This window comes from Salmo salar, chromosome 26, assembly GCF_965601325.2.
Source record: "Salmo salar chromosome 26, fSalSal1, whole genome shotgun sequence".
NCBI lineage: Eukaryota > Metazoa > Chordata > Actinopteri > Salmoniformes > Salmonidae > Salmo > Salmo salar.
The window spans coordinates 40,881,286-40,909,120 of record NC_138316.1 but is presented as its reverse complement, the minus strand read 5'-3'; the positions used below and the strand labels follow the sequence as shown (position 1 = coordinate 40,909,120).

The 27,835-nt window shown below is 42.5% G+C and overlaps 1 protein-coding gene across 4 annotated transcripts in view; it reads left to right on the top strand.

The window, feature by feature from the left end:
- The window catches only part of LOC106587660 (casein kinase I), a 50,326-nt gene extending 22,613 nt beyond the window's left edge, over positions 1-27,713 (top strand). Inside the window, exons 5-14 of one of the 4 annotated variants that reach the window (XM_045689530.2) lie at positions 12,146-12,297; positions 12,651-12,885; positions 13,277-13,362; positions 13,448-13,532; positions 13,762-13,910; positions 14,011-14,118; positions 17,158-17,265; positions 19,399-19,505; positions 21,643-21,666; positions 23,494-27,713. In XM_045689530.2, the coding sequence (XP_045545486.2) occupies positions 12,146-12,297; positions 12,651-12,885; positions 13,277-13,362; positions 13,448-13,532; positions 13,762-13,910; positions 14,011-14,118; positions 17,158-17,265; positions 19,399-19,505; positions 21,643-21,666; positions 23,494-23,548 (1,109 nt within the window). In that variant the 3' untranslated portion in view covers positions 23,549-27,713. The remainder of the gene's footprint in view (positions 1-12,145; positions 12,298-12,650; positions 12,886-13,276; positions 13,363-13,447; positions 13,533-13,761; positions 13,911-14,010; positions 14,119-17,157; positions 17,266-19,398; positions 19,506-21,642; positions 21,667-23,493) is intronic. The other 3 variants (XM_045689532.2, XM_045689531.2, XM_045689533.2) reach the window with 3 other exon arrangements.
- The last annotated feature ends 122 nt before the right edge of the window (positions 27,714-27,835 follow it).

Below are 27,835 nucleotides of genomic sequence, written 5' to 3'. Positions count from 1 at the left end.
TCTGTGTAGAACAGTTACTAGTTAATGCTGTACAGCCCATGGCAGAAATGGTATCCCCAAAGGTTCACGCAGGTTTCACATACAGGCACACAATTCCCCAAATAATACCTCCATCCCCACCCAGACATCCAGGAGGTTGAAAAAGTGACTCCATTTCTCATCAAATAGTATTCATGACACCTCTTCAACTGTCCGTGACTCCATTTCCCTCAACCCCCCCCCCCCCCTTACACCAGCCACTGTCAGGAATCTTGTGGAGAACATTAGATTAAGGGAAACACTAGCTTTTTCCCCTCCCTGAGTATCTGAGGAAATGGGTGGAAACCCACACGCTGAGATACAAAATAATTGAAGGGATCTTTTAATAGCTGCTCTAAGAAGCTCCTATTAAACCATGGTGAAAACAGTGCTTTTTCATTGGTGTTTTTTGGTTTGTTGGGAAAGCAGTAAAGCTCTACCGAAGGTCATTTTTCCAGAAATGGAGATAGGATATGTCCTTGTCAGACTCACGCCAGCCAACTCTGGAGCAGACTAGACAACATCAGACTAGACAACATCAGACTAGACAACATCAGACTAGACAACATCAATTGCAACTGAGGAGTAGGTTGCTCTTTGTTTCATCATCAGGTGTTTTAAGATTAGGCTTCAAAGCTGAAGCACATCAGTTTTTAATAATACAGAAATACTTCCTATTGGACTTCCATTATCTTTCAAGTACAGAACCACTTCCTATTGGACTTCCATTATCTTTCAAGTACAGAACAACTTCCTATTGGACTTCCATTGTCCTTCAAGAGATGTACAACCAGTTTGTTCTCCAATTCTTACGTCTGGGTTGGAATGTGAAGTTATGTCTTGTTCTTTTGCACAGGTCACAGCTCTCTGAAGGCACTGCCTAGTGCCTTTGCCATACAGAGTAGACCGGTTGGTGTGAGTATTGTCTAGTCCAGGGGTGAGAAATAATTTTGGCTCAAGGGCCCCATTGGGATTTCCAAATTCGAATAATATTTATTTCGTCAAAAGCAGTTTGCGGACCAGAAAAAGGGAAGTTCCGTAATTTCCGGACTATTAAGCGCACCTAAATATAAGCCTCACCCACTGAATTAAAAATATATATTATTTTGAACATAAATAAGCCGCACATGTCTATAAGCCGCAGGTGCCTACCGGTACATTGAAACAAATTAACTTTACACAGGCTTTAACGAAACACGGCTTGCAACAAAAATAAATAGGCTTTACCGAAACACGGCTTGTAACAAAAATAAATAGGCTTTAACGAAACACGGCTTAAAATAAAAAATTTGCAGTAAGCTTTAGTTGTCTTTTTGCACTGAGTCAATTCCTCACGCTGCTGTTTCCAACGTCTTATCATCGACTCATTAAGACCAAGCTCCCGTGCAGCAGCTCTATTTCCTTTTCCAACAGCCAGATCAATCACCTTCAACTTGAAAGCTGCATCATATGCATTTCTCCGTGTCTTTGCCATGATGAGGGTGACAAAATGACTACGTAATCAGAATGATGGGAAGTTTTAGAGCGCTCGATTTAATCTAAACAGTAAACTAAAAGTTGTTTGACCTTAACCCGTTCAGCAATTTCATTGGTCTAATGAAAGCTTCATGCCACAAAAAACTGACACGTCACAGAATGTGTTTTTTTGGAGAAAAAAATAAAATTGAAAGTGGGAAAAATCCATGTATTAGCCGCGTCATTGTTTAAGCCACAAGGTTCAAAGCCTGGGAAAAAAGTTGCGGCTTATAGTCCGGAATTTACGGTTATTTGAAAGCGTACAGGTCCATTATTTCTACATACTTTCGATCTAGTTTTAGACGATCAAGAGTGGCCTGATGTTTATTTATTACCCAAAATAATCAGTCCCCCACCCCCCAAAAAAATAACTCCCGCAGGCCAGATTGAATGGGATCTGGACTGCATGGCCATATGTTGCCCACCCTTGGGGTAGTCCAACAAAGAGCATGCCGCGTCTACTGTCACGCTCGCAGACGTAAAGAGTGGAAAAAGCCAACCATGCGGAAACTCATTCATTATTTAGTGGGACTGCCTGTCTAAGCACTAACTTACCTCATATTACATTTTAGTCATTTAGCAGACGCCCTTATCCAGAGCGACTTACAATTAGTGCATTCATCCTGAGATCGCTTGGTGGGACAACATATTGCAATCGTAGTACATTTTTCCCTTTATCAGCAAAGTCTGTGCTAGTGGGGAAAAGACAAATTCCGCTTTTTATCTTTTCTTTTTTCTACCTCCAACCCAGGCTTTTTGTGTATGTGGAAATGTTATATGCTTTAAATGCCATGTCACACTCATTTCGGCTTTTCATCCAGCGTGCCAAGTAAAGGCCCTGGCAGATGCCACGCCCAGGCCCAGCACTGTACCACTACACCAGCTCTCTGGTCACCACTACAGCCTCTGAATTGGCTGTCTGGTCACCACTAAAGTCTCTGATTGGATCAGGCCAGGAGACACCTATTCCATAAACCAAACGGCCTATCATCTGAATGTGACTCAGCAGAAAAGTTAAATGAAATTTAAACAGAGCTGAATTTGTTCAATAAAATGTTCCCCGTTTGTCCCTACTGACTTCAATAAGTCTAGGGATTTATGGGAGAACGAGCTAACTAGTATAGCTCTGCATACGTCTCAACATGCACTTGCACATTTAGATCCCGACTCCCCTCAGGATCATTATTGAGAGCAGATGTTGGCTCTAGATGTGAGGGATAACCAGATGGATTAATGATTCAACCACATCTAATTGAGATGAATGGAAGCATCCTGTTTGGTGGAAAGCTGCTGTTCTTCTTAAAGAAAGAGAGCAGCTTAATCTCTGCCCTTTCAGATTGGGGCTGTGTGCGGTCGTTGTTGTATAGAAGACTAAATCCCTTAGCATATCTTGCTGTGAGGTCCTTCACAGTGACATGGTACACCTAATGTTTCTGGGTGGATGGTTCTAAAGGTAGTAAGAAGAGGATCAAGACTTGCCACTGAGATGTACAGCAAAAGCTACTCTCTACACACCCAGTCCATGTCACTTGGTGCTGAGCAAGGAGAAATTGTAGGCGAAAAGCACCCCGATTCTATTTGACTTGTCCAAACAAACTCAAACACAATATTATCCAAAGTTTTGTCAAGTAAATGTTTGCTTGGGAGCATTTGTAGCGTGGGAGGGTTGGGCTACTCATTTTTCATTTCCAGAAATAACCATGACGTGTTCCTCCTATGGCTTTCAGCATGACTGCCTCTTAGCTGCAGCCTCCAACCGACCTAGTCTTACAAGCACCGCTGCTCCCAGAGAAGAGATGAGAGGAGAGACCTCCCCCGTCCTCTCATGTGTTTATTGAAAGAACTTTGTTCCAGAGCAACATTATCTGTAGCCCTTTTCCCCATACACCGGTATAGATGAATCAGTCACATGACTGGTCTGTAGGTGTGTCATACACCGGTATAGATGGATCAGTCATATGACTGGTCTGTAGGCGTGTCATACACCGGTATAGATGGATCAGTCATATGACTGGTCTGTAGGTGTGTCATACACCGGTATAGATGGATCAGTCACATGACTGGTCTGTAGGTGTGTCATACACCGGCATAGATGGATCAGTCATATGACTGGTCTGTAGGCGTGTCATACACCGGTATAGATGGATCAGTCATATGACTGGTCTGTAGGCGTGTCATACACCGGTATAGATGGATCAGTCATATGACTGGTCTGTAGGCGTGTCATACACCGGTATAGATGGATCAGTCATATGACTGGTCTGTAGGTGTGTCATACACCGGTATAGATGGATCAGTCACATGACTGGTCTGTAGGCATGACATACACCGGTATAGATGGATCAGTCATATGACTGGTCTGTAGGCGTGTCATACACCGGTATAGATGGATCAGTCATATGACTGGTCTGTAGCCCTTTTCCCCATACACCGGTATAGATGGATCAGTCATATGACTGGTCTGTAGGCGTGTCATACACCGGCATAGATGGATCAGTCATATGACTGGTCTGTAGGCGTGTCATACACCGGTATAGATGGATCAGTGATATGACTGGTCTGTAGGTGTGTCATACACCGGTATAGATGGATCAGTCACATGACTGGTCTGTAGGCATGACATACACCGGTATAGATGGATCAGTCATATGACTGGTCTGTAGGCGTGTCATACACCGGTATAGATGGATCAGTCATATGACTGGTCTGTAGCCCTTTTCCCCATACACCGGTATAGATGGATCAGTCATATGACTGGTCTGTAGGCGTGTCATACACCGGCATAGATGGATCAGTCATATGACTGGTCTGTAGGCGTGTCATACACCGGTATAGATGGATCAGTCATATGACTGGTCTGTAGCCCTTTTCCCCATACACCGGTATAGATGGATCAGTCATATGACTGGTCTGTAGGCGTGTCATACACCGGCATAGATGGATCAGTCATATGACTGGTCTGTAGGCGTGTCATACACCGGCATAGATGGATCAGTCACATGACTGGTCTGTAGGCATGACATACACCGGTATAGATGGATCAGTCATATGACAACTCTGTAGGCGTGTCTGCAGGCACTCAATGGTGCTCTAGGGCTGACTGGCTGGGACAGGTTGACAGGGACAGGTTGCTGTTAAATTGGCTTTTGCTCTGCACATCTTCCTCTCGCTCGTTCACCACAGGACCTAAACACGGGACCGTTTCTACGGTGATTCTCAAAATACTGAATGTTTTAGTTATACTTAATATGTGCCCTTAATATAATATCTTCCTTTGTCTCAAAGAAGTACCAGCTTCAACTTAATATTTAATTGTGAGGGTAAGGGTTGCAATGAAGTGCTCTCCCCAGCCCCGGGGGAAAAAGAAAGAAAAGGTAATACAATCGTATATCAACGATGTTTGGACAGGTGGATGGCTGGATGTGTCCAGATATTGCCCAACACTATTGAGGGTTGAGGATCTTTCTCTTCCATGGACTTAATAAATATTGACTGTAATAACACACAACGCTGCTTGATATAGGCCTACGACAGCTTCACAGTATGAAGTTCTTTTCTCTCTGGGAGTTCAGTAAGTTTGGAAATTCCCCTGCATATCAGAAAATCCCTGTGGGCATGTCTGGACTTGTTTCGGAGAGAACAAGAGTTTCCTTGTCAGCTATTGGTGGTTGGCATTTTCCAGGCTACCCAAACTCTTTTCTCCGGCCAAACGCTACGACACGCCCACGGACATTAGTTGCTTCTCCGCAATGAGTCTGGATCTAAGCACCTCCCCAATGATTTCTAGAATGCAAACACATTCTAACCGTTTGGATTGGTCTCTAAACCGATGGGTTGGACCAGAGCCAGAACACACGTGGGTAAAACAGCGTTTTGAGAATGTCACTGGCTTTGATACTCTGATTTGGTTTGAAATCATCTAATGGCTGATGACTGTTTTGTACAACACCCCTCATTTTGACATCCCCCACAAACAACTTTAATGATAGCAATCTCAGACTGTAGCGAACAAAGAGCAGTGGAAAAATTCAGTTTGAGTCGTCAGGCAAGGTTGGCATATGGTAGTAGTTTTTAAAATGGTGCAACAGTTGATACATTTTTATTTGGTTTGTAAAACATCTCAATACCATGAGTAGAGAACAGGAGCACCTTGTTCAGAATTATAAGCACAGTGCTGCAGTGTTAGGAGAATATCTGATGTGCACAATGGCTTGAAAGTGGATACTAATGGTTCATCAAAGCGCTCTCCCGCCAGCCAATCCTTCCCATAAATTCGTGTTTTATTGCCGTAAGGCCCAGGCTGCTCAGTCATCTGTCCAGGATGGATGAAGTCTGCTTCCGCTGCAGTAATGACTTGTTTGGCCACCTGTGTCGCTCGTATTTTAGGCCTGACAAACTAGATTTGGTGAGGTAAACCTGTCCTTTATGGTCTCCCTGATTATGATATGTCATTGACAGAACTGAACATCAGTCTACAGCAGGATCAAAATGTCCCAGTTAGCTAAATCTACTCCACCATGCATCTTCTGCCCCTTGGCAGTGAAATGGGAGGTCCTGTTTGAAGCCTCTTATTAGCCCTTGTTCACAGCTCATCCCCATGGTGCCACTTGGTTTTTCACTCCTGTCTTGGCTCCCCGCGAGCACCCGAGATGTCAATGCCTACTCCTGTTTCAGAATTGGCAACCTACAAAACAGGCTAATTGGCCCCCGACACAGCACAAAATAGAACCTGTTCCAGCTGTTTTTTCCCCCCTAGTGTACAGTTACTTCAGAAAATATTCACACCCCTTGACTTTTTCCACATTTTGTTCTGTTACAAAGTGGGTTAAAAATTGGTTTAATTGTCAATTTTTGTCAACGATCTACCAAAAGTAGTCAGTCAAAGTGTTTTTGTTTTTTTTTCTAACATTAGAAATAAAGTACTGAAAAATCAAACACTATCTTGATTCGTTAAGTATTCAACCCCCTGTGTCAATACATTAGAATCACCTTTGGCAGTGATTACAGCAGTGAGTCTTTCAGGGAAAGTCTCTAAGAGCTTTCCACACCTCCAGTCATGTTTGTGCCTGTGAGATTTAGTCTTAGTAGAAGCATTGTCTTCTCTTCTCTAGCAGTTGAAATGCAAACAGAAAAACAACCTAGCTTGTGAATAAAACAACATAATTAGCCAAGAAACACAAGGACAAAGTCTCACTTCAGCAGACATCCGGTTTATGCCTGTGCGCAGCTCTTCACGTGCGCATAGCCGCCAGCCAGGCAGTGTTGCTGCGCAAGATGGAATAGGCTATATAGGATTCATAGTACTTTGACTTTGTGCGATTAATTTGCCAGCTATGATCCAAAACAGCAGAAATACTTTGAAAACAGCTGCTGCAGCTTTTATTTGACTGTAAATGTGATAGTTAAGTACGATTTTTATTGACAAATGCGAGTGAAATGCTCGCACTGTGGAGCCCTGACCACCCGCCAACGTGTCTGGTGAAATAGACATCTTACCCGCCAATGTCAAGATCTACCCGCAGGTAGCGGGTGTTCATTTTAGGCCCCGTTGGTTGTTGATCATTACTAGACAACAGGTCTTGCCATACATTTTCAAACAGATTGAAGTCTTCACAGTCTTCTTGGTAAGCAACTCCAATGTAGATTTGGCCTAGTGTTTTACTTTATTGGCCTGCTGAAAGGTGAATTTATCTCCCAGTGTCTGGTGGAAAGCAAACTGAACCAGGTTTTCCTCTAGGACTTTGCCTGTGCTTAGCTCCATTCAGTTTATTTTTTATCCTGAAACTCCCCAGTCCTTAACATTTAGAAGCGTACCCATAACATGATGCAGACACCACTATGCTTGAAAATATGAGGAGTGGTGCACAGTAATGTATTGGATTTGCCCCAAACATATCACTTTGATTCAGGACATAAAGTTAATTGCCCTGCCACATTCTTTGCAGTATTACTTTAGTGCCTTGTTGCAAACAGGATGCATTTTTTTTTAAATATTTTTGATTCTGTACAGGCTTCCTTTTCACTCAATTAGGTTAGTATTGTGGATATTGATGATCCATACTCAGTTTTCTCCTATCACAGCCATTAATAAACTCTAACTGTTTAAAGTCACCATTGGCCTCAGTGATATCCCTGAGCGGTTTCCTTCCTCTTCGGCAGCTGACTTAGGAAGGATCTCTGTATCTTTGTAGTGACTGGGTGTGTTGATACACCATCCGAAGTGTAATTAATAACTTCACCATGCTCAAAGGGATATTCGATGTCTTCTTTTTTTATTTGACCCATCTGCCCTTTGCGAGGCATTGGAAAACCTCCCTGGTCTTTGTGGTTGAATCTGTGTTTGAAATTCACTGCTCAACTGAGGGACCTTACAGATAATTGTATGTGTGGGGTACATAGATGAGGTAGTCATTCAAAGATCATGTTAAATGCTATTGTTGCACACAGCGAGTCCTTTCAACTTATGTGACTTGTTAAGCACATTTTTACTCCTGAACTTATTTAGGCTCGCCATAAAGGGGTTGAATACTAATTGACTCAAGATATTTCAGCTTTTCATTTTTAATTAATTTGTATAAAATGAAATGTTCATTCCACTTTCATAATATGGGTTATTGTGTGTAGGTGAGTGATAAAAAAAATCTAAATTTTTAAATTCAGGCTGTAACACAAGCAAATGAGGCAAAAGTAAAGGGGTGTGACTACTTTCTGAAGGCGCTGTAGATGCTAGCTGATAAAACTCACTCATTCTGTCAGATTTCTTCTTTCCCTGTGTCATTGGATCTTGTCATCGTTATCTAATTTACCAATCAGGGGTTGGCAGTGATTGTGCTGGTTCTTAAAAGTTCACTTTCTCAGGTATTTTGAATTCAGGTGACCAATCTCTACTGGGGGTTAGCCATGAATAATGAACAAATCATTATACAGTATCAGATTGAACTGGATGGGAAAGCATTTTACATTTTTTTGTTGCTTGAAGTTTGGTTGTATGGTTTTTGTTTTGAATTGTTTGACTGGATTGTTTTGTCTGTTGTGTAGAGGTCACCGTCTGGGCAGCAATAGCCTACTTCCCAATATTATGATTTGACTCGTGACTGGGAAATGTTTGTCATCTGTTAAAATGGAGAACACTGCCAACATTGAATGTCAGACATTCTCATTCAACCATTGAATTTTGAGAATTTTCACCTCTACAGCTTTTAGAGATTTAGAAAATACTTGTGTTGATTTGAAAAATGTTGCCTATGCAATATTTAACTGAGTCAATTGAATGCTTTGTATTTTCGTTAAGAGTTTGAGTTCTTCACAGAATCAACTCACAGCCTACACATTAACTCCTTTGTGACTTTTACCAGTGTCGATGCTCAATACCAGTGGTGTAAAATAATTTAAAGTACTGCTTAAGTAGTTTTTGGGCTATCTGTACTGTGCTTTACTATTTAGATTTTAGATTTTTTTTTTTACTGTTAATCCACTACATTCCTAAAGAAAAGAATGTACTTTTTACTCCATACATTTTCCCTGACACCCAAAAGTACTCGTAACATTTCGAATGCTTAGCAGGACAGGAAAATGGTCCAATTCAAACACTTATCAAGAGAACATCCCTACTGCCTCGGAGCAGGCGGACTCACTAAACCAAAATTACTTCTGGCTATCTGTAAAAAAAGAAAGAAAATGTAATTGTGCCATCTGGTTTGCTTATTATAACTAATGGGAAATGATTTCAACTTTTACTTTTGATACTTCAGTATATTTTAGCAATTACATTTACTTTTGATACTTACGTATATTTAAAACCAAATACTTTTACTCGTATAGTATTTTGCTGGGTGACTTTCACTTTTTTAATTGAGTTATTAACTATAAAGGTATCTTTTACTCAAGTATGACAACTGGGTACCTTTTCCACCAGTGCTGAATACATCGCTCCTCACACTGGCCATACACAACCTAAAGATGTGTTCATCACACAACCTTTAGAAAGTCAACATATGAGCCCTCTACAACAGGGGTTCCCAAATGTTTTTCACTCGGGCCCCTCCTTCCAGCATTGGAACATCCCACGTCTATTTCTATTGGCACAAGCACTGTTCATGACACACATTGTTCACACACCTCTTGTTGGCGGAGAGAACATTTAGCAGGTTTAAAGCTTATTTCCTGCAATTTTACACGTTGCCATTCTGCCTAATGTGTATTCATGTGTTAGAGTGACTCAAACATTACAACAAAATCTTGGGGGTAACAGAAAAATGTTACCTGACATGGGCTAGTTGATCTGCAGATTTCTTACATGTTTTAAATATCTCTCTGAGGAATGCAATGACTGACATGTCAAGAGGAAAACTGATTATGCACTACCCAATTTCTAAATTGAACCTTTTGCGTTCTACTATTACAACTTTCAAGAGTAAGTTGAAAGCATAACTGAGTTATTTCAAACACAGTTTGGGAACCACCTCACTACAAAACCTACTGCCTAGTATATACTGTATTAGGTTCAGTACCTTTATATACAGGTGTATAATCTTAATTTGAGCCAGTTTGCTAAAGCAGGCAAATTATCCTGCAGCAATGGGAAGTGTGGATTATTAATATTATAGAATTATTAATGGACATTTTTGTAGTGGTTGATATGTTTTTCGTAAGGGAAAATCAAGTCTGAAATTTCAAAGTGGAAATTACAAACTTTAGAAGCCTTTTTAACCTCTCTGGGGTATGTGGGACGCTAGCGTCCCACCTGCGGGACACACTATTCAACAGCCAGTGAAATAGTAAGGCGGCTAATTCAAATTTCTCAAACATACAACTATTATATCCCATTTTAAAGATGCACTTCTAGTTAATCCAACCACATTTTCCGACTTCAAAAAGGCTTTACGGCAAAAGCATAACATTAGATTATGTTAGGATAGTGCCTAGAAAAGAAAAACCACACAGCCATTTTCCAAGCAAGGAGAGGCGTCACAAAAACCAGAAATACAGCTAAAATTAATCACTAACCTTTGATCTTCATCAGATGGCACTCATAGGACTTCATGTTACACAATACATGTATGTTTTTGCTCGATAAAGTTCATATTTGTATCCAAAAAAAAACATTTTACATTGGCGTGTAATGTTCAGAAATGTTTTGCCTCCCAATACTTCCGGTGAATGACACCGAAATACTCATCATAAACGTTAATAAAATATTCAACAGTTATTCAAAGAATTATAGATACACTTCTCCTTAATGCAACCGCTGTGTCAGATTTCAAAAAAGCTTTACGGCGAAAGCAAATTTTGTAATAATCTGAGTACAGCGCTCAGATATCAAAACAAGCCATACAGATACCCGCCATTTTGGAGTCAACACAAATGACAAAAATTACATTATAATTATTAATTTACCTTTGATCTTCATCGGAATGCACTCCCAGGAATCCCAGTTCCAGAATAAATGTTAGTTTTGTTCGATAAAGTCCATTTATGTCCAAATACTTTCTTTTTGTTCACGCGTTTAGTCCACTACTACGATGTATAGCATCAATCTTTAGGATGTTTTTATCATAAATCTTCAGTAATATTCCAACTGGACAATTCCAATGTCTTCAAAAAAGAAAAGGAACACAGCTAACTCTCACGTGAGTGCGCACCACTGAGCTCATGTCAGTCGTCTACTTCCAGGAGCTCTTATTCTCTCCCTATTCACAGTAGAAGCATGAAACAACGTTCTAAAGACTTGACATCTAGTGGAAGCCTTAGGTAGTGCAAAATGAACCCAAAGTCACTGTATAGGCAATCACTTGAAAAACCACAAACCTCAAATCCAACCAGGAAGTGTGGAAATCTTTCTTAGGTTTTTGCCTGCCATATGAGTTCTGTTATACTCAGACATCATTCAAACAGTTTTAGAAACTTCAGAGTGTTTTCTATCCAAATCTACTGATAATATGCATATCCTACCTTCTGAGCCTGAGTAGCAGGCAGTTTACTACGGGCACGCCTTTCATCCGGACGTCAAAATACTGCCCCCTACCCTAGAGAAGTTACACATCAAATACACTAGACATTGTAAATCTCCTACATTGTGGGAAAGTTCTCATGCAACAGAGTCATCAAATTTAAGATCCTACATCTGTAGCCTACATAGAGCATTAGTCTCAACACACTGCAGTCAGTTGACCCTGTTAGAACAGTGCCATCCATCTCTGCAGGCTGTTTGGGTTTAGACTACTCCTTTTCCTCTGGTTAGTGCATACCTGGCAGGCATCGGTCTCTGAACTCTGAACCTCCGTGTCAGTGCTACTCCTCCCATCTGGCTGATCTGAGATCCATGATGACTGTGGCTGCCCTGGGTTCAACCTCTCATCATTGTCAGGCGAGGTAGAAATAACATGCAAGGCTTTCCCCCTACAAGGCCACTCTACAGCGCCTCTCATTCCCAGGACTTCAATGCTGCTTTTAGTGCGTGGGTCCACAGGAGTGTAACACAATTCAAATGGTCTATTGAAAACTGGTCAGACCGACCTACATGTGGTTTACTATGTCAGCGGGCAACAAGGCAATAACTAGAAGCTGCCTTTGTATTGTTTTAATAGTCCTCTTCTCCCGCGGTCTCTTTCAGCGGAAGGCCTGCCCCAGGTGTTCTACTTTGGGCCCTGTGGGAAGTATAATGCCATGGTTCTAGAGCTGCTGGGCCCCAGTTTAGAAGACCTCTTTGACCTTTGTGACAGGACCTTCTCACTAAAGACTGTATTAATGATTGCCATTCAGCTGGTGAGTTCCCAACATCAAATAATGCTATATTTACAAGATGTGTTCAAACTGGTCTACAATTCAAAGGTTGAGGTCAATTTCATGTAAATTGGACAATTTAGGAGAACTTAAAATGTGGTAATTTAAATGTTTTTTCCCAATTCATGATTTGGAAAGGGGCTTTTTTTTAAATCATGAATTCATCCCTGGAAAATAATTGGATAATAATTTACCCCAATCCTGCTGAGATCAGATTTTTTTTTGGTCGAGTTTCTGTTTCCTGATTGATTAACTTATTGGTCTAGTCTGTGTGTACCCATGCAGAGTTCAGTAGGCCACTCTGTTACTGACTGTCCTGTGACTTTCCTATTCAGATCTCCCGGATGGAGTATGTGCACTCTAAAAACCTCATCTACAGAGACGTAAAGCCTGAAAACTTTCTCATCGGACGCGGAGGATGCAAAAAAGACCACATTATCCACATCATTGACTTTGGCCTGGCCAAAGAGTACATCGACCCTGAAACCAAAAAACACATCCCGTACCGGGAGCACAAGAGCTTAACCGGGACGGCCCGATACATGTCCATCAACACACATTTGGGAAAAGGTATGTCTGGTTTGCCAAGAATTTCGAAGGGATGATTTACATAAATGTTAGACACTGCTTTGTCAGCATGCTAGTGTTGTGAAACTTGGTTATGAGGTGTTTACTTTTCGATAAATCATGTCTGCTTGGATTTGGCCAGTGAGTAGGCAACATTTCTTTGTCAAGAGCTTTTTTTTTTCTTTTTTTTTTTCATATAAGGTTGGCAAGGTTGCAAATACTAAGTATAACTTAGCCAGGATTTATGAGTGACTAGGGCCCTTGGACTGTTATCACAAAAAGGGAGGCAGCTTCCCAGAAAAAGGTTGGGGTTAAATCAAGTTAAGGAAATTCTAATCATGGCTCACTGCGTTTTCTTCCTTTTGAAGTGACTCTCACTGGTTTTTGTTAATAGAACAAAGTCGTCGAGACGACCTGGAAGCCTTGGGTCACATGTTCATGTACTTCCTCCGTGGGAGTCTACCGTGGCAAGGACTAAAGGTATGTCAGCAGGTCCTCTGAGATTTCCCACTTGTGCTGTGTTTGTAGCAACGTACAGATGTTAAACTTTGTGGTTCTTTCACAGGCTGATACACTGAAAGAACGATACCAGAAGATCGGAGACACGAAAAGAAACACTCCCGTTGAGGTTCTCTGTGAGAGCTTCCCAGGTACAGCCTGACCATTTCTCTCATCCAAATCTAAAGTTGTTTTCAATGCAACATGTTCTGTATTTTTTTTTTTAATACAATTTGATGATGGTAATTTAGCTAGTTGTAGGCCAGAGTGCTTTTGGAGCCCCATGACTATGCTTCAGGATGTTGTATTGTTCCTCACATTACACAATGGTGCAGATGACTCATTCAAATCTACATCTACATTGGGTGTTTGCTGTTACAGAGGAGATGGCCACCTATTTGCGTTATGTAAGACGGTTGGATTTCTTTGAAAAGCCTGACTACGAATACCTGAGGACCCTGTTTACAGAGCTGTTTGAACGGAAAGGATACACCTTCGATTACACCTACGACTGGGTCGGCAGGCAGATAGTATGTATCTCCACTCACTGACTAATATTGGGGGGGAACATAGAGCAGGCCTAAGTATTTTAGCTACAATTTAACACTGGTTTACTGTTGTACCGCATAGCCAACACCAGTGGGGACTGTCAACATGGACTCTGGGGCATCTGCCATCACGAGAGAGAGCCACCCGCACAGAGACCGGCCCTCGCAGCACCAACCCATGAGGAATCAGGTAAGCTGGACCTCCACTTTCCCAGAGCTGCCAGTTCAACTGGCTCTGGAGACCCCTGATCCACACTGATGATTTGACAAGGGAGTGCCCTAACCACAGTATTTTTCAATTAAGGCGCAAGCACCATAACGGCTGCTACGTTACCCCTTTAGTTACTATGCACCTAGCCTCTGGAATAGCCTGCCGGAGAACCTGAGGGGGACCGAAACTGTGGACATATTTTAAAGGGATCTTAAAACACATTTAACTGCTTTTCCTTAGGGTACTTTTTAGTCTTTCAGTTTTTTTTACCCTCTGTTGTAAATATTTCATTTGTACTATTTTTTTTCTGTAAAGCGCATTGCATCCATGTCTATATAAATAAAGCTTGATTTGATTAGAGTAACTTACATCCTCCAACACTGAACCCTCCTCCTCCTCACTGAAGAGCAAGTTTTAGAATCCCAATCTCCCTTGGGTGTGGTGGAACAACAGCAGCTCCAGGCCGTAACCCACTGAGTCAGACTCATCATTCTTACTCTGTTAAATAAACAATGGTGGTTGGATCCCACAGCTGCAGCCAACTGCAACGCTTATTATGCATGCAAGACTGGGGGGCTTGTTTGACGCACATAATGGCAAAGATGCATGTGTATAAATCTCCTGGCATTTAACGGAACATTAAAGGTATATCTGGGATTGAACTTTTTTGTATTTCCTGGTTCAAAATGTTATGTATAATTGTGTTCCTTACGAAATTAAGTTTAATGCTAACTTTATTTGCCAGTGCACAGTGGCTTTGAACCCTTTGACAAGCATTTGATTCATAAGGGACTACCTTTAACCTTTTGCACATGCCACCTCTGCATGCATTCTTCAACACTGGCCAAATACCAGAGAGGGCAATCAGGCTTTGAGGAAGTTAACCATCACCTCACCACAGTCACATCACAATGGGAAATCGCAGTCTGAACCTAGCTCACACGCTGAATGTTGCTAGTTGATATGCAGACACTTCTATCGTTCTTACTGTTAAATAAACTGCCAAAAGAGACGTACAGTGGCAAGAAAAAGTATGTGAACCCTTTGGAATTACCTGTATTTCGCCATAAATTGGTCATACAATTTGATCTGATCTTCATCTAAGTCACAACAATAGACAAACGCAGTATGCTTAAACTAATAACAAAGAATTATACGTTTTCATGTCTATTGAACACACCGTATAAACATTCACAGTGCAGGGTGGGAAAAGTATGTGAACCCTTGGATTTAATAACTGGTTGACCCTCCTTTGGCAGCAATAACCTCAACCGAAGTTTTCTGTAGTTGCAGATCAGACCTGCACAACGGTCAGGAGTAATTTTGGACCATTCCTCTTAACAAAACTGTTTCAGATCAGCAATATTCTTGGGTTGACTGGTGTGAACTGCTTTTTTTAAGGTCATGCCACATCATCTCAAATCGGGTTGAGGTCAGGACTCTGACTGAGCCACTCCAGAAGGCATATTTTCTTCTGTTGACGCCATGCTGTTAAATTACTTCTGTGTTTTTTGTAGTTGTCCTGTTGCATCACCCAACTTCTGTTGAGGTTTAATTGGCGGACAGGTAGCCTTACATTCTCCTGCAAAATGTCTTGATAAACTTGGGAATTCATTTTTCTCTTGATAATAGCAAGCTGTCCAGGCCCTGAGGCAGCAAAGCAGTCCCAAACCATGATGCTCCCTCCACCATACTTTACAGTTGGCATGAGGTTTTGATGTTGGTGTGCTGTGCCTTTTTTTCTCCACACATAGTGTTGTGTGTTCCTTCCAAACAACTCAACTTTAGTTTAATCTGTCCACAGAATATTTTGCCAGTAGTGCTGTGGAACATCCAGATGCTTTTTTGCCTTCAGATGTGCAGCAATGTTTTTTTGGACAGCAGTGGCTTCTTCCGTGGTGTCATCCCATGAACACCGTTCTTGTTTAGTGTTTTACTTATTGTAGACTCGTCCACAGAGATGTTAGCATGTTAGATTTCTTTAAGTCTTTAGCTGACACTAAGATTCTTCTTAACCTCATTGAACATTCTGCGCTGTGCTCTTGCAGTCATCTTTGCAGGACGGCCACTCCTAGAGAGAGTAGCAACAGTGCTGAACTTTCTCCATTTATAAACATTTTGTCTTACCGTGGACTGATGAACACCAAGGCTTTTAGAGATACTTTTTTAACCCTTTCCAGCTTTATGCATGTCAACCATTCTTAATCTTGGGTCTTCTGAGATCTCTTTTGTCCGAGGCATGGTTCACATCAGGCAATGCTTCTTGTCAATAGCAAACTCAAATTTTGTATGTGCTTTTTATAGGGCAGGGCAGCTCTAACCAATATCTCCAATCTCATCTCAATGATTGTTCTCCAGGTTAGTTAACTCCTGACTCCAATTAGCTTTTGGAGAAGTAATTAGCCTAGGGGTTCACATACTTTTTCCAACCTACACTGTGAATGTTTCAATTATGTATTCTATATAGACAAGAAAAATACAATAATTTGTGTGTTATTAGTTTAAGCAGACTGTGTTTGTCTGTGGTGACTTAGATAAAAATCAGATTTAAAAAATTGACCAATTTATGCAGAAATCCAGATAATTCCAAAGGGTTTACATACTTTTTCTTGCCACTGTATTCATGTATTACAGTCCCGTTGATTGAATCCTTCATGTAGTCAACTGCCCTGTGTTTATTCTGTCGTGTGATGACTGGTTCACTCAGGGCCAAATCCCAACTTGTGAAGCGCACGCCTTACTCTAACTTAGTTTTGTGTATAGCACCCATTGATTTCAGTGGGGGAGATTTAAGCAAATGTTTGAGTGGAATGTGCGTAGCGCCAAGTTAGTATCCGGCCCTCGGTCACTAATGCAGTTTCCTGCTTCGCCTTTTTTATTCATCTCTGCTTTGTTTCTTTTCTCGTGCCGCTTTGCATGACACCTGGGCACGCCCCCACCCATTCCACCCAAACTCGCAACGACCCATCCCACCCTCACTCCCTTTCCCTTCCATCACTACCACAACTCCCTGAGCAGACGGCAGCTTCTGACCGGAGGGGAGCATGGGAAGTGCAGCCCAGTCGGACAAACTCCTCCTACATGGCCTCCCACCTGGCATCGGACAGGCACGGGGGCTCAGTGCAGGTACACTACAACTCCACGTTGACCCATCAGTCCGTTGTCCACTTCCCCCTCCGCCCCCTGTTTCCTCACATGGTGTGCCGGGGTCCACCACAAGTATGTCCATGGCATATGTTACACATCAGTGGCATACTTGAGTCTGGAGGTGTGTGTGCGAGAGCTAGAGATTTGGTGTGTGTGTGCTCACACATCTTTTGTCCTAAAGCTGATGGCCCTTGGTCTTCTTTCCCTGTGTTTTTGGAAAGACGAGCTTCGAAACAGGTCACGACTGGTTATGACAAACTAATCTGGAGGCGAAAGAAACAAACACCTGTTCATTAGGTGAGGCGCTGGCTGCTGGAGTAGAACACCTGTTTATTAGGTGAGGTGCTGGCTAGCAGAGTAGAACACCTGTTTATTAGGTGAGGCGCTGGCTAGCAGAGTAGAACACCTGTTTATTAGGTGAGGTGCTGGCTAGCAAAGTAGAACACCTGTTTATTAGGTGAGGCGCTGGCTAGCGGAGTAGAACACCTGTTTATTAGGTGAGGTGCTGGCTAGCAAAGTAGAACACCTGTTTATTAGGTGAGGCGCTGGCTAGCGGAGTAGAACACCTGTTTATTAGGTGAGGCGCTGGCTAGCGGAGTAGAACACCTGTTTATTAGGTGAGGCGCTGGCTAGCAGAGTAGAACACCTGTTTATTAGGTGAGGTGCTGGCTAGCAGAGTAGAACACCTGTTTATTAGGTGAGGCGCTGGCTAGCAGAGTAGAACACCTGTTTATTAGGTGAGGTGCTGGCTAGCGGAGTAGAACACCTGTTTATTAGGTGAGGTGCTGGCTAGCGGAGTAGAACACCTGTTTATTAGGTGAGGCGCTGGCTAGCAGAGTAGAACACCTGTTTATTAGGTGAGGTGCTGGCTAGCAAAGTAGAACACCTGTTTATTAGGTGAGGCGCTGGCTAGCGGAGTAGAACACCTGTTTATTAGGTGAGGCGCTGGCTAGCGGAGTAGAACACCTGTTTATTAGGTGAGGCGCTGGCTGGCGGAGTAGAACACCTGTTTATTAGGTGAGGCGCTGGCTGGCGGAGTAGAACACCTGTTTATTAGGTGAGGTGCTGGCTGGCGGAGTAGAACATCTGTTTAGGTGAGGTGCTGGCTGGCGGAGTAGAACATCTGTTTAGGTGAGGTGCTGGCTAGCAGAGTAGAACACCTGTTTATTAGGTGAGGTGCTGGCTGGCGGAGTAGAACATCTGTTTAGGTGAGGTGCTGGCTAGCAGAGTAGAACACCTGTTTATTAGGTGAGGCGCTGGCTAGCGGAGTAGAACACATGTTTATTAGGTGAGGCGCTGGCTAGCGGAGTAGAACACCTGTTTATTAGGTGAGGCGCTGGCTGGCGGAGTAGAACACCTGTTTATTAGGTGAGGCGCTGGCTAGCGGAGTAGAACACCTGTTTATTAGGTGAGGCGCTGGCTAGCGGAGTAGAACACCTGTTTATTAGGTGAGGCGCTGGCTGGCGGAGTAGAACATCTGTTTAGGGGAGGCGCTGGCTGGCGGAGTAGAACATCTGTTTAGGGGAGGTGCTGGCTGGCGGAGTAGAACACTTGAAAAAGATAAGGAGAGCCACACTCTAGGAGCTCAGATGAAATGACTAAATAACCTAATAACCATGACAAACTGACATTATACAACCAGGTTGATCCTTGTTGTGTTTGGTGCAGTGATAAGAATGCAGGTTGAGTTGACTTGGTTTAGCAATGCATGTTTTTGATTAAATCAATCCTAAATAGGGTAATTCATCATCAAATAATGCCCCTGTATTTTAGGGCTTCAGAATAGTGTGATTTAATGGATGGTCTAATACGTTTATGCCGCACATTTTACTCACACCTCTTGATAAATATTCGGAAAGGTTCATTTAAGATTGAAAAGTACATTAATTTCTTTAAAATGTGAAAAGCTAAAACTGCTTGACAAAGCTTGATAAGATTTCAATAAATACGATTTTGATACAGAACACAATAGATGGTATTACTTGCAGTATACATCGTGTGTGTGTGGTTGTGTTCGTGCGAGCGTCATGGACTGGCCCAGTTTTTGAGCGGTGAAGTTGTGGTAACGGTCATTGACTCCACCTGAATCAACCCTCTCTCCGTGTGCCACAGGTGGTCAGTTCAACAAATGGGGAGCTGAATGCCGATGACCCTCTGGCAACCCACTCCAACGCACCAATCACAGTCCAGGCTGAGGTGGAGGTGGTGGATGAGGCCAAGTATGTATCAGCTCAACCCCCCCCACCCCTTTTCCATCTCTCTCCAAATCTACTCCCTCTGCTTTACCTCTTCCTCACCTCTCTCTCCAACTCCCTCTGCTTTACCTCCTCCTCATCTTTCTCTCTCCAACTCCCTCTGCTTCACCTCTCCTCTTCCTCACCTCTCTCTCTCCAACTCCCTCTGCTTTACCTCCTCCTCATCTTTCTCTCTCCAACTCCCTCTGCTTTACCTCTCCTCTTCCTCATCTCTCTAACTCCCTCTGCTTCACCTCTCCTCTTCCTCACCTCTCTCTCTCCAACTCCCTCTGCTTCACCACTCCTCTTTTCCTCATCTCTCTCTCCAACTCCCTCTGCTTTACCTCTCCTCTTCCTCATCTCTCTAACTCCCTCTGCTTCACCTCTCCTCTTCTTCACCTCTCTCTCCAACTCCCTCTGCTTCACCTCTCTCTCTCCAACTCCCTCTGCTTCACCACTCCTCTTCCTCATCTCTCTCTCCAACTCCCTCTGCTTTACCTCTCCTCTTCCTCATCTCTCTAACTCCCTCTGCTTCACCTCTCCTCTTCTTCACCTCTCTCTCTCCAACTCCCTCTGCTTCACCACTCCTCTTCCTCATCTCTCTCTCCAACTCCCTCTGCTTCACCTCTCCTCTTCCTCATCTCTCTCTCCAACTCCCTCTGCTTTACCTCCTCCTCATCTTTCTCTCTCCAACTCCCTCTGCTTCACCTCTCCTCTTCCTCACCTCTCTCTCTCCAACTCCCTCTGCTTTACCTCTCCTCTTCCTCATCTCTCTCTCCAACTCCCTCTGCTTTACCTCTCCTCTTCCTCATCTCTCTCTCCAACTCCCTCTGCTTTACCTCTCCTCTTCCTCATCTCTCTCTCCAACTCCCTCTGCTTCACCTCTCCTCTTCCTCATCTCTCTCTGCTTTACCTCTCCTCTTCCTCATCTCTCTCTCCAACTCCCTCTGCTTCACCTCTCCTCTTCCTCATCTCTCTCTCCAACTCCCTCTGCTTTACCTCTCCTCTTCCTCATCTCTCTCTCCAACTCCCTCTGCTTTACCTCTCCTCTTCCTCATCTCTCTCTCCAACTCCCTCTGCTTCACCTCTCTCCCTACACTGTCCCCTCTGTGTGTGTTGCTTCTTGGTTGTGTACTTTCTAAGCCTGTGTCCTGCGTGTCCCTATTACAATCCTTTGTCTTGGTAAGGTTGGGACTGCTCCTTTATCCCCCCCCCCCCCCATCAGATGTCCTCTCACTTCTCATAGGCTCAGTGCAGCAAGAGAAGAACAAATGAAAACTCCTAGAATGCAATGAGCATATCAAAACTCAGTGCATATCATGTAATATCATCTCTAGGATTACCCAAAATTAGATGGACCTACTGATATTTTTTGGTGAATGAAATCCCTGTAACATACTCAGCATAGTGAATGCCAACATTGAGTGTTTTGTCCTTCGATATAATCCACCAGTGTCTGTTGTCCCCCAGCCTGGTTCCTCTCTAGGTTTCTTCCTAGGTTCCTGCCTTTCTATGGAGTTTTTCCTAGCCACCGTGCGTCTGCATTGCTTGCTCTTTGGCATTGCTGACATAAAGGGCTTCATAAAATATGTTTGAAATTGTTAGGGGATTGGTTTGTCTCCCACTTGTTCATTCTAATACCCTTTTGATCTGTTTTCCGCTGGCCCTTTGATTTTCCTGTCATCAATAGACTTCCTCTTTGATATGATCCCACTGCGTTGAAAGCCAGGGCCCCAGAAGACAGTTCAATTAATCTGACAACAGGGTTTCCATAGCAATGAGGTGTAAAGATCTATTTTTCTCTTGTTTCTCTCCCTCCCTCGCTCTCTGGTAATCCTTTCTGCATCCGTTCCGAAAGGATTTTAGAAGTCTTGCTTGTGGTAATGAGCGTCCGTGATACAGTATGTTGAAGTAGAGTGAGGTTATACATCAGTTGAATAGTGTCCTTAGAACTAAACAGGTGTAGTTAGCTCTAGAACCTAAGAGTCTAAGCCATTGAGTCTTCAACCTTTTGAACCCTGCCCTCTGTGTCCACTTGTGTATGTAGTCTGTGTGGCATGTTCTGTCCCATCGACTGCTGTATTAATCTGTCTTTTCTCTCTACACTCTTTCTTCTCTGTAGCTGCGTGAAAATGCTCAACCTGTGGTGAGTCCCTCTCTCCTAGTCCATACCATACCCATGGGACAGGACAGGGAGTGGACCAGCCTAGGCTGCTAGTGTAGTTGACGAGTACACACTGTGAAGGGACCCTGCTCTTATACTGTGAAAAACTGATTAAAAAGAATGGTCCATATTTCCACTACTGATATAGGCCAGTGGGTTATAAAATCCTTTTCAGGCAATCTGTCTTCTCACTGATACTGATGCTACAGATCAGCTGTATGAGTTAGGTAATATCTAATGATATCATTCTTTAAATAAAACTGCTTTTCATACATTGACTTTAATATAGGCTATTGAGTACTTTCTTTAAAAAAGTATATATATATATTTGGAAATGCTGTCAATTCCTTGTTTTCTGTTATGGAGGCAGCCTTAAATATCGACTAAAACCTACTAGCTAGCAGGGCACCTTTTAATATCTACTAAAACCTACTAGCTAGCAGGGCACCTTAAATATTTACTACTAAAACCTACTAGCTAGCAGGGCACCTTAAATATTTACTACTAAAACCTACTAGCTAGCAGGGCACCTTTTAATATCTACTAAAACCTACTAGCTAGCAGGGCACCTTTTAATATCTACTAAAACCTACTAGCTAGCAGGGCACCTTTTAATATCTACTAAAACCTACTGACAGGGCACCTGAGAATAGCAAATGACTTCCTTAGGGTTCATCTCAACGTTGTGCCTTTTAAAAAGACTTTCATGTTTTTTCTTTGTAGCCAGTCACTGTGTTGTTTGTAGAGCTGTGGCTGACCTATGGCCACTCACTGCATGCTGTAATAATCATCTCATTAGGCTCACTCTGTCCTGTGCTCTGTGTCTCCACCACTGTTGTTAATCACACCACTGTACTAAACACACTTGTCCTTTTACCTCAGACGCCCTCTGTAGGTTCTTCTTAGAACTGTTTTGACTCCACTCTGTCAGGGATCTTGGCATAATGTGTGTTTTTCTTCTACCATCACCGTAGTTCTTATTTCTTCTAATGCTCTGAGTCAGTCTCTTCATGTTGATTCTACTCCTAGAGATGTTCTGATGTTGGTTAGTAGGAATGGATCTAACAAATTAACATCTCATTCCTCTTTAAGGAATACCTAGGATAGGATAAAGTAATCCTTCTAACCCCCCCCCCCCCCCTTTAAAGATTTAGATGCACTATTGTAAAGTGGTTGTTCCACTGGATATCATAAGGTGAATCCACCAATTTGTAAGTCGCTCTGGATAAGAGCGTCTGCTAAATGACTTAAATGTATCTCATGGCATCCATCCACTCATCTATGTTCTTGTAACCTGGCTTCAGGTCAGTTCCTCTGTCTAGCGATGCCATTTCCAGTGTTCCATTCAGGCATGGCAAGGCTAGTCAGAAGACTGCACATACAGGCATGGGACCAGGCTATTGTTGCTAACCCTTGAGGCCAGTATAATCTGTGTACACTGATTGTCATTGGCTGCCTTTACACAGGTAGCCCAATTCTGATCTTATGCCACTAATTGCTCTTTTGTTCAATCAGATCAGATATTTTGCCAATAATTGGGCAAAAGATCAGAATTGGGCTGCCTGTGTAAACACAGCTATCGTGTAACACATTTCTCCTCTTGTCCTCTAGCTGTTGAAATGAAATTACTTCTCACTTTACCAGGATGGTGTTCATTAGGGCACGTTTTAAAACAACGTTTTGGACAAGTTTAGGTTAGACCCATCACTGCTTTAGTCTGTTTTCTTCCGTTTGGTGCCTAATGGACATGACCCAGTCATAGTATCCGGTGTTGGCTTGCCTCTAACCAGTCTCTCTCCCCATCTAAAGGTGCTGTTGCTTCTTCAAAAGAAAACGGAAGAAGAACACCCCGCGACACAAATGATCAGCAGCACGCCTAGATCGCTCACAAGTCTTGCTCGATAAGGTTCTTAATCGAGAAAATCAATGAAGTCCCATTCAGACCAACGAAGAAGACCACGGGAGAGTGATGAGGCGATGTGCGCGCACACACACACACACACACACACACCCAAACAAGTGTGGCTGTCTGTCGATGGGAATTCCTTTTTGAATTGATTCATTTTTCCTCCACGATGCTTGGGAATATTTGGCAGGCCCCGTTGTTGCCGGGATTGGGATCTTGGCTTTTGCAATTAGTTTAAGCTTGATTGATGGGCTGGACAATGGAAACACAACAGACTGTCAGCCTCCTGCTCTTTCATAAACACACACTGAATGTATGGGCGGGAAGTTAAATGTCTATGGGAGAATTTAGTAGATGGGACAAGTCCTGGGAGAGGAAAGCTTGTTGGCTACTGACTGACTACATGTAAATAATGGACCAATATCAGTTGGAACTGGTACACTTCTATAAACGATTTGGACTTCAGCATAACAATGTCCACATGGTAGCAACCGAGTGGGCTTTCCTTCACACTGCACGCTAAGGACAGAAGAGAGGGAGGTGGTGGCTTGACTGTCGTCTTTACTGCTACTGTCCAATGCCTTAACCAAACCAGCACCCCACAGAGCCAGGAGAGGGTGACGCAGGAGGCCAGGCTCTCCATACTGAGAGGATATCTATGGTCCCTGCTTAATGTAATGACATAACATGCCACCCAATGTGGAGTTCAGTTCCCCACTGGTGGTACAGTATCTATAGAATAGGTGGTTCAGAAATAATGTTGACTAGGGGCAACACTTTTAGGGTTAATTTGGATGTTTGTCAGTGAACTGTCATGTAAAATTCAGTGCCATGTCAGCTTTGTGCATTCAGTCTCTATCTGCAATGTTCATAACGTTGCAGCACACTGTGTAAGCCCCTGGTCTCTTAGAATGATCTCATGTTCTGTGTCGTTGAGAGAATGCTCTTTCACATTTTCTGCCCCTCTGTTTCCGGTGTATTTGCCCTGTGCTGCAAAGCATCATCTGTGAGACCATTAATGATGATTTGATCCCAAATGCCAAGTCCCAAATGGAAAACATGGGATTGCCTCAAAAGGATATTAAGAAGTACCTGGTGAAAATCTGTCTACGGTGTTTTTTTCAATATCACTTTTTGTTTTTCCTTGCAAATGTCATGGAGTATTGCCTTGAACCAACAAACTGTTGACAATGTCACCATGCCTATCCTCTTCACAGCATTAATTCCATAGGAGTGACATTTTGGGTTTTATGTAATTATGTAGATTTTTTTGTTAAATATATAGCTAATGTGAATTTCAAATGTGAGCAAATGTATTTTTCTCTTTCAAATAGCCATGAAGTATGAGAAATGGACAGAGGGGGACAAAAAGCTAGACTTTTGACTGCACTACATTTGTTGACCCACTGTTATTGACATTAGACCTTGCTTTCCCCGTACTGTATTGATGGATGTGCTCAATATACTTAATTGTAGCAGCCTTGTGTGCTAGGTCTGTTCTAACAATACACTTAACCAATTCTGGCTTTAACCCCCCTCCTTGTTTAACCCCTGTGCCATGATGTATGTAAACCCACACAGACATACACAACCTAGACATTAATGTATGATGTGATGTCGCCTCCTGGTGGGGTGTTGGATACTGATGTCCTGGTGACCATGGTTGTGTTCAGTAGGGCACACTGTTGCCAAACATTTTGCAACTTTAATCAATAAGCTGTGTTATTGTACAAGGTCAGGTAGTACCTCTGCGCTTTGGAAACTTTTTTTCTCCCTGCTGAACATGACCCAGGTTGGTCGTCCCATATGGAGGCACAATGCCTGAGGGGATGCCAACCGGCTCAACAGACCTCTATGAGCAGGCATGCTTGTATGTGCATAATGATATTGTATATTTTTATGTTTTCTTTTTTCCCACCATTGTGACTTGAACTAGTTCCTCTGGGGTCTAAGTTATTGTGTTGAGAGTACTCGAATATGATACATCTATTGGTCTTCTGTTGTCTTTTACATTTTATAGGTCAGTACGGTATTCCTCTGAGATGTCTTTGAGGGAATAACTGGTGAGGAAAAGGTGTTTTTGAGTGACGGGAATTCCTCATAGTGCCTCTTGAATGGGTGTTTTGAGGGAGGGGTTTGGCATTGCTGTCTAGCTTGCCTCTGTTGGATGTCTCTGGGTGAGTGATTTAGCCTAGGGTTGGATTGGCATTCTGTCGTTCAGGGACATCAGTCGCTGCTGCACAACAGGGTCGGGGTTCATGTCAAGCATGTCAGCAGAATGGCTCCACCTGCTGGGTGTATGAAGGCTTTTCTGTCAGGACTTCAATCCAGTGTTGCTCAGTCTGTTGGGGTGGGGTGTTGTAGCCCAGCGCTAACACCTCATTCAGCCAATCACTAACTCCTTGAATATTGGAGTCATTGTGTGTTAGTGCAGGGCTGGAACAATAATGTGCATCCTCTGGCTGTCTCCTGAGGATGTTTTGAGAAGCACTACTTTTAATTGACCCACATTAGACTAGCCATTACAGTTACACTGTGACATACAAGTTCACTTTGAAAGTGTAAGGTATTGTTGAATCTAGTGAGACAGACATCCAGAGAATGGCCTTGAATGGTTCCTTCTGTTCCTAATGCCATCCTATGGACTACTACTATCCGTCACCTGTGCCAGGAAAATGTCAACTAGAACTCTGATGGAATTCCACCTCGTATCCCACTGCCCTTTTTTTATATTTGTTTCACCCACCTGTAATGTTGAGAGAACATTGAGGTTTGGAACTAGCGATTTAAAGTCTATATTGTGTTCTTAATGTGGCTGAGAGTAATACCATAATTATTGAACCACTTGTCAATTAATTGTTTTAATTAACTTTCACTCCTCAACCATACATTTCCATTTCAGTGGACCACTTTTATTTTGGAGTGGAACGTCACTTGTATACTTTGATGTATCTGTATCCTACTGTTAACAGTGGTCTTAATGCAGGTGTTGTATCACTGTTGAAATTCATTTCCTTCCTGCAATTTTGGCTTTACAGCTGATAAACATGAATACTACAAATTGATATGTGCATTCTAGTTTCCTCAAGCCTTTCCACAGCCTGTCTAGAATGAGGAATATTTGCTATAAGTGTGTATTTGCATGGCTTATCTGGAGCAGATGTCTGCCTGTTTTAATGGCAAGGCTTCCTGAGGTGGATGTATGAAGCTAAGCCACCCGTACAAAGTTATTCTCTGGTCATAATGGAGCTCTACAAAGTCCTCCCATTGGCTTGATAAGTCCTACCCAGAGCACATTCCAATTTCAGGTGTCATTGCTTATACAGTACTACATCTTGCCTGTCAGTCAGACCTCATTGCTTTCAATTGACTTGTTTCTTGTGTTATTCACCATTTTATTTCCTGCATGTCCAAATGGCATGTAAATCCTTATAGCAGCGTAGAGGAGAATGAATGGAAAGAGATGGAGTCTTTTTGGGGGGGAGGGGGGGGGTTCTCTGGCACTTTCTTCCTGTCGTTGTACTGTAGAGTTGTCTTGGGTTGGTTGTGTAATATGTCTGGGAGAGAAGTTGGGTGTGACACATGACTGCAATGTTTTAATTCTTTTAAGTTTTACAGAGTTCATTATATTTTTTTTGTTTTTGTCAGTTGGATTCTGTTAAAGAATATAAAGATGTTTTTTCTTTCAAACTGTGGAAAGTAGAATTGTACAGTACCACAAGTTTATCCCCCTTCTCTTGCTCTGGCAATTATTTTCAAAGCTATGATTTTAGAAATGAATCCTACAACTGTATTATGAATATTGTGTTGAAATATGAATGTTACTTCAAATCTATTTGAATGGTTTAACCTAGTTAAGGGCTTCATGAATGAAGGACCCATCTTTTGATTTATTTCTTTTTATTATATTTGATTTAATTATAATTTAATTTTAAGTACAGAAAGATAAATGACCAGACTTTTTATCTGAAAGGCCTATTTTCCTATGGATTCGTGTGAGACGTGTCACATGTATCCTTACAAATTCACTTTTTATTCCCTCCACGCTTTAAAGGGGAAACTCAAGTTTGCGCCCTTTTTTTGGGGGGGGGGGGTAAAAATAAAAAAATCTCTCTTAACCTTTTCTTGTCAATATGGGTCTGTTTTTATTCTAGTACAGTGTCACATTACATTCTAATGAGCCATCTAAGAATTGCTGAGACAGCATGTCACCCATAGAAAATGATATTTTTATGGTCACAGCAT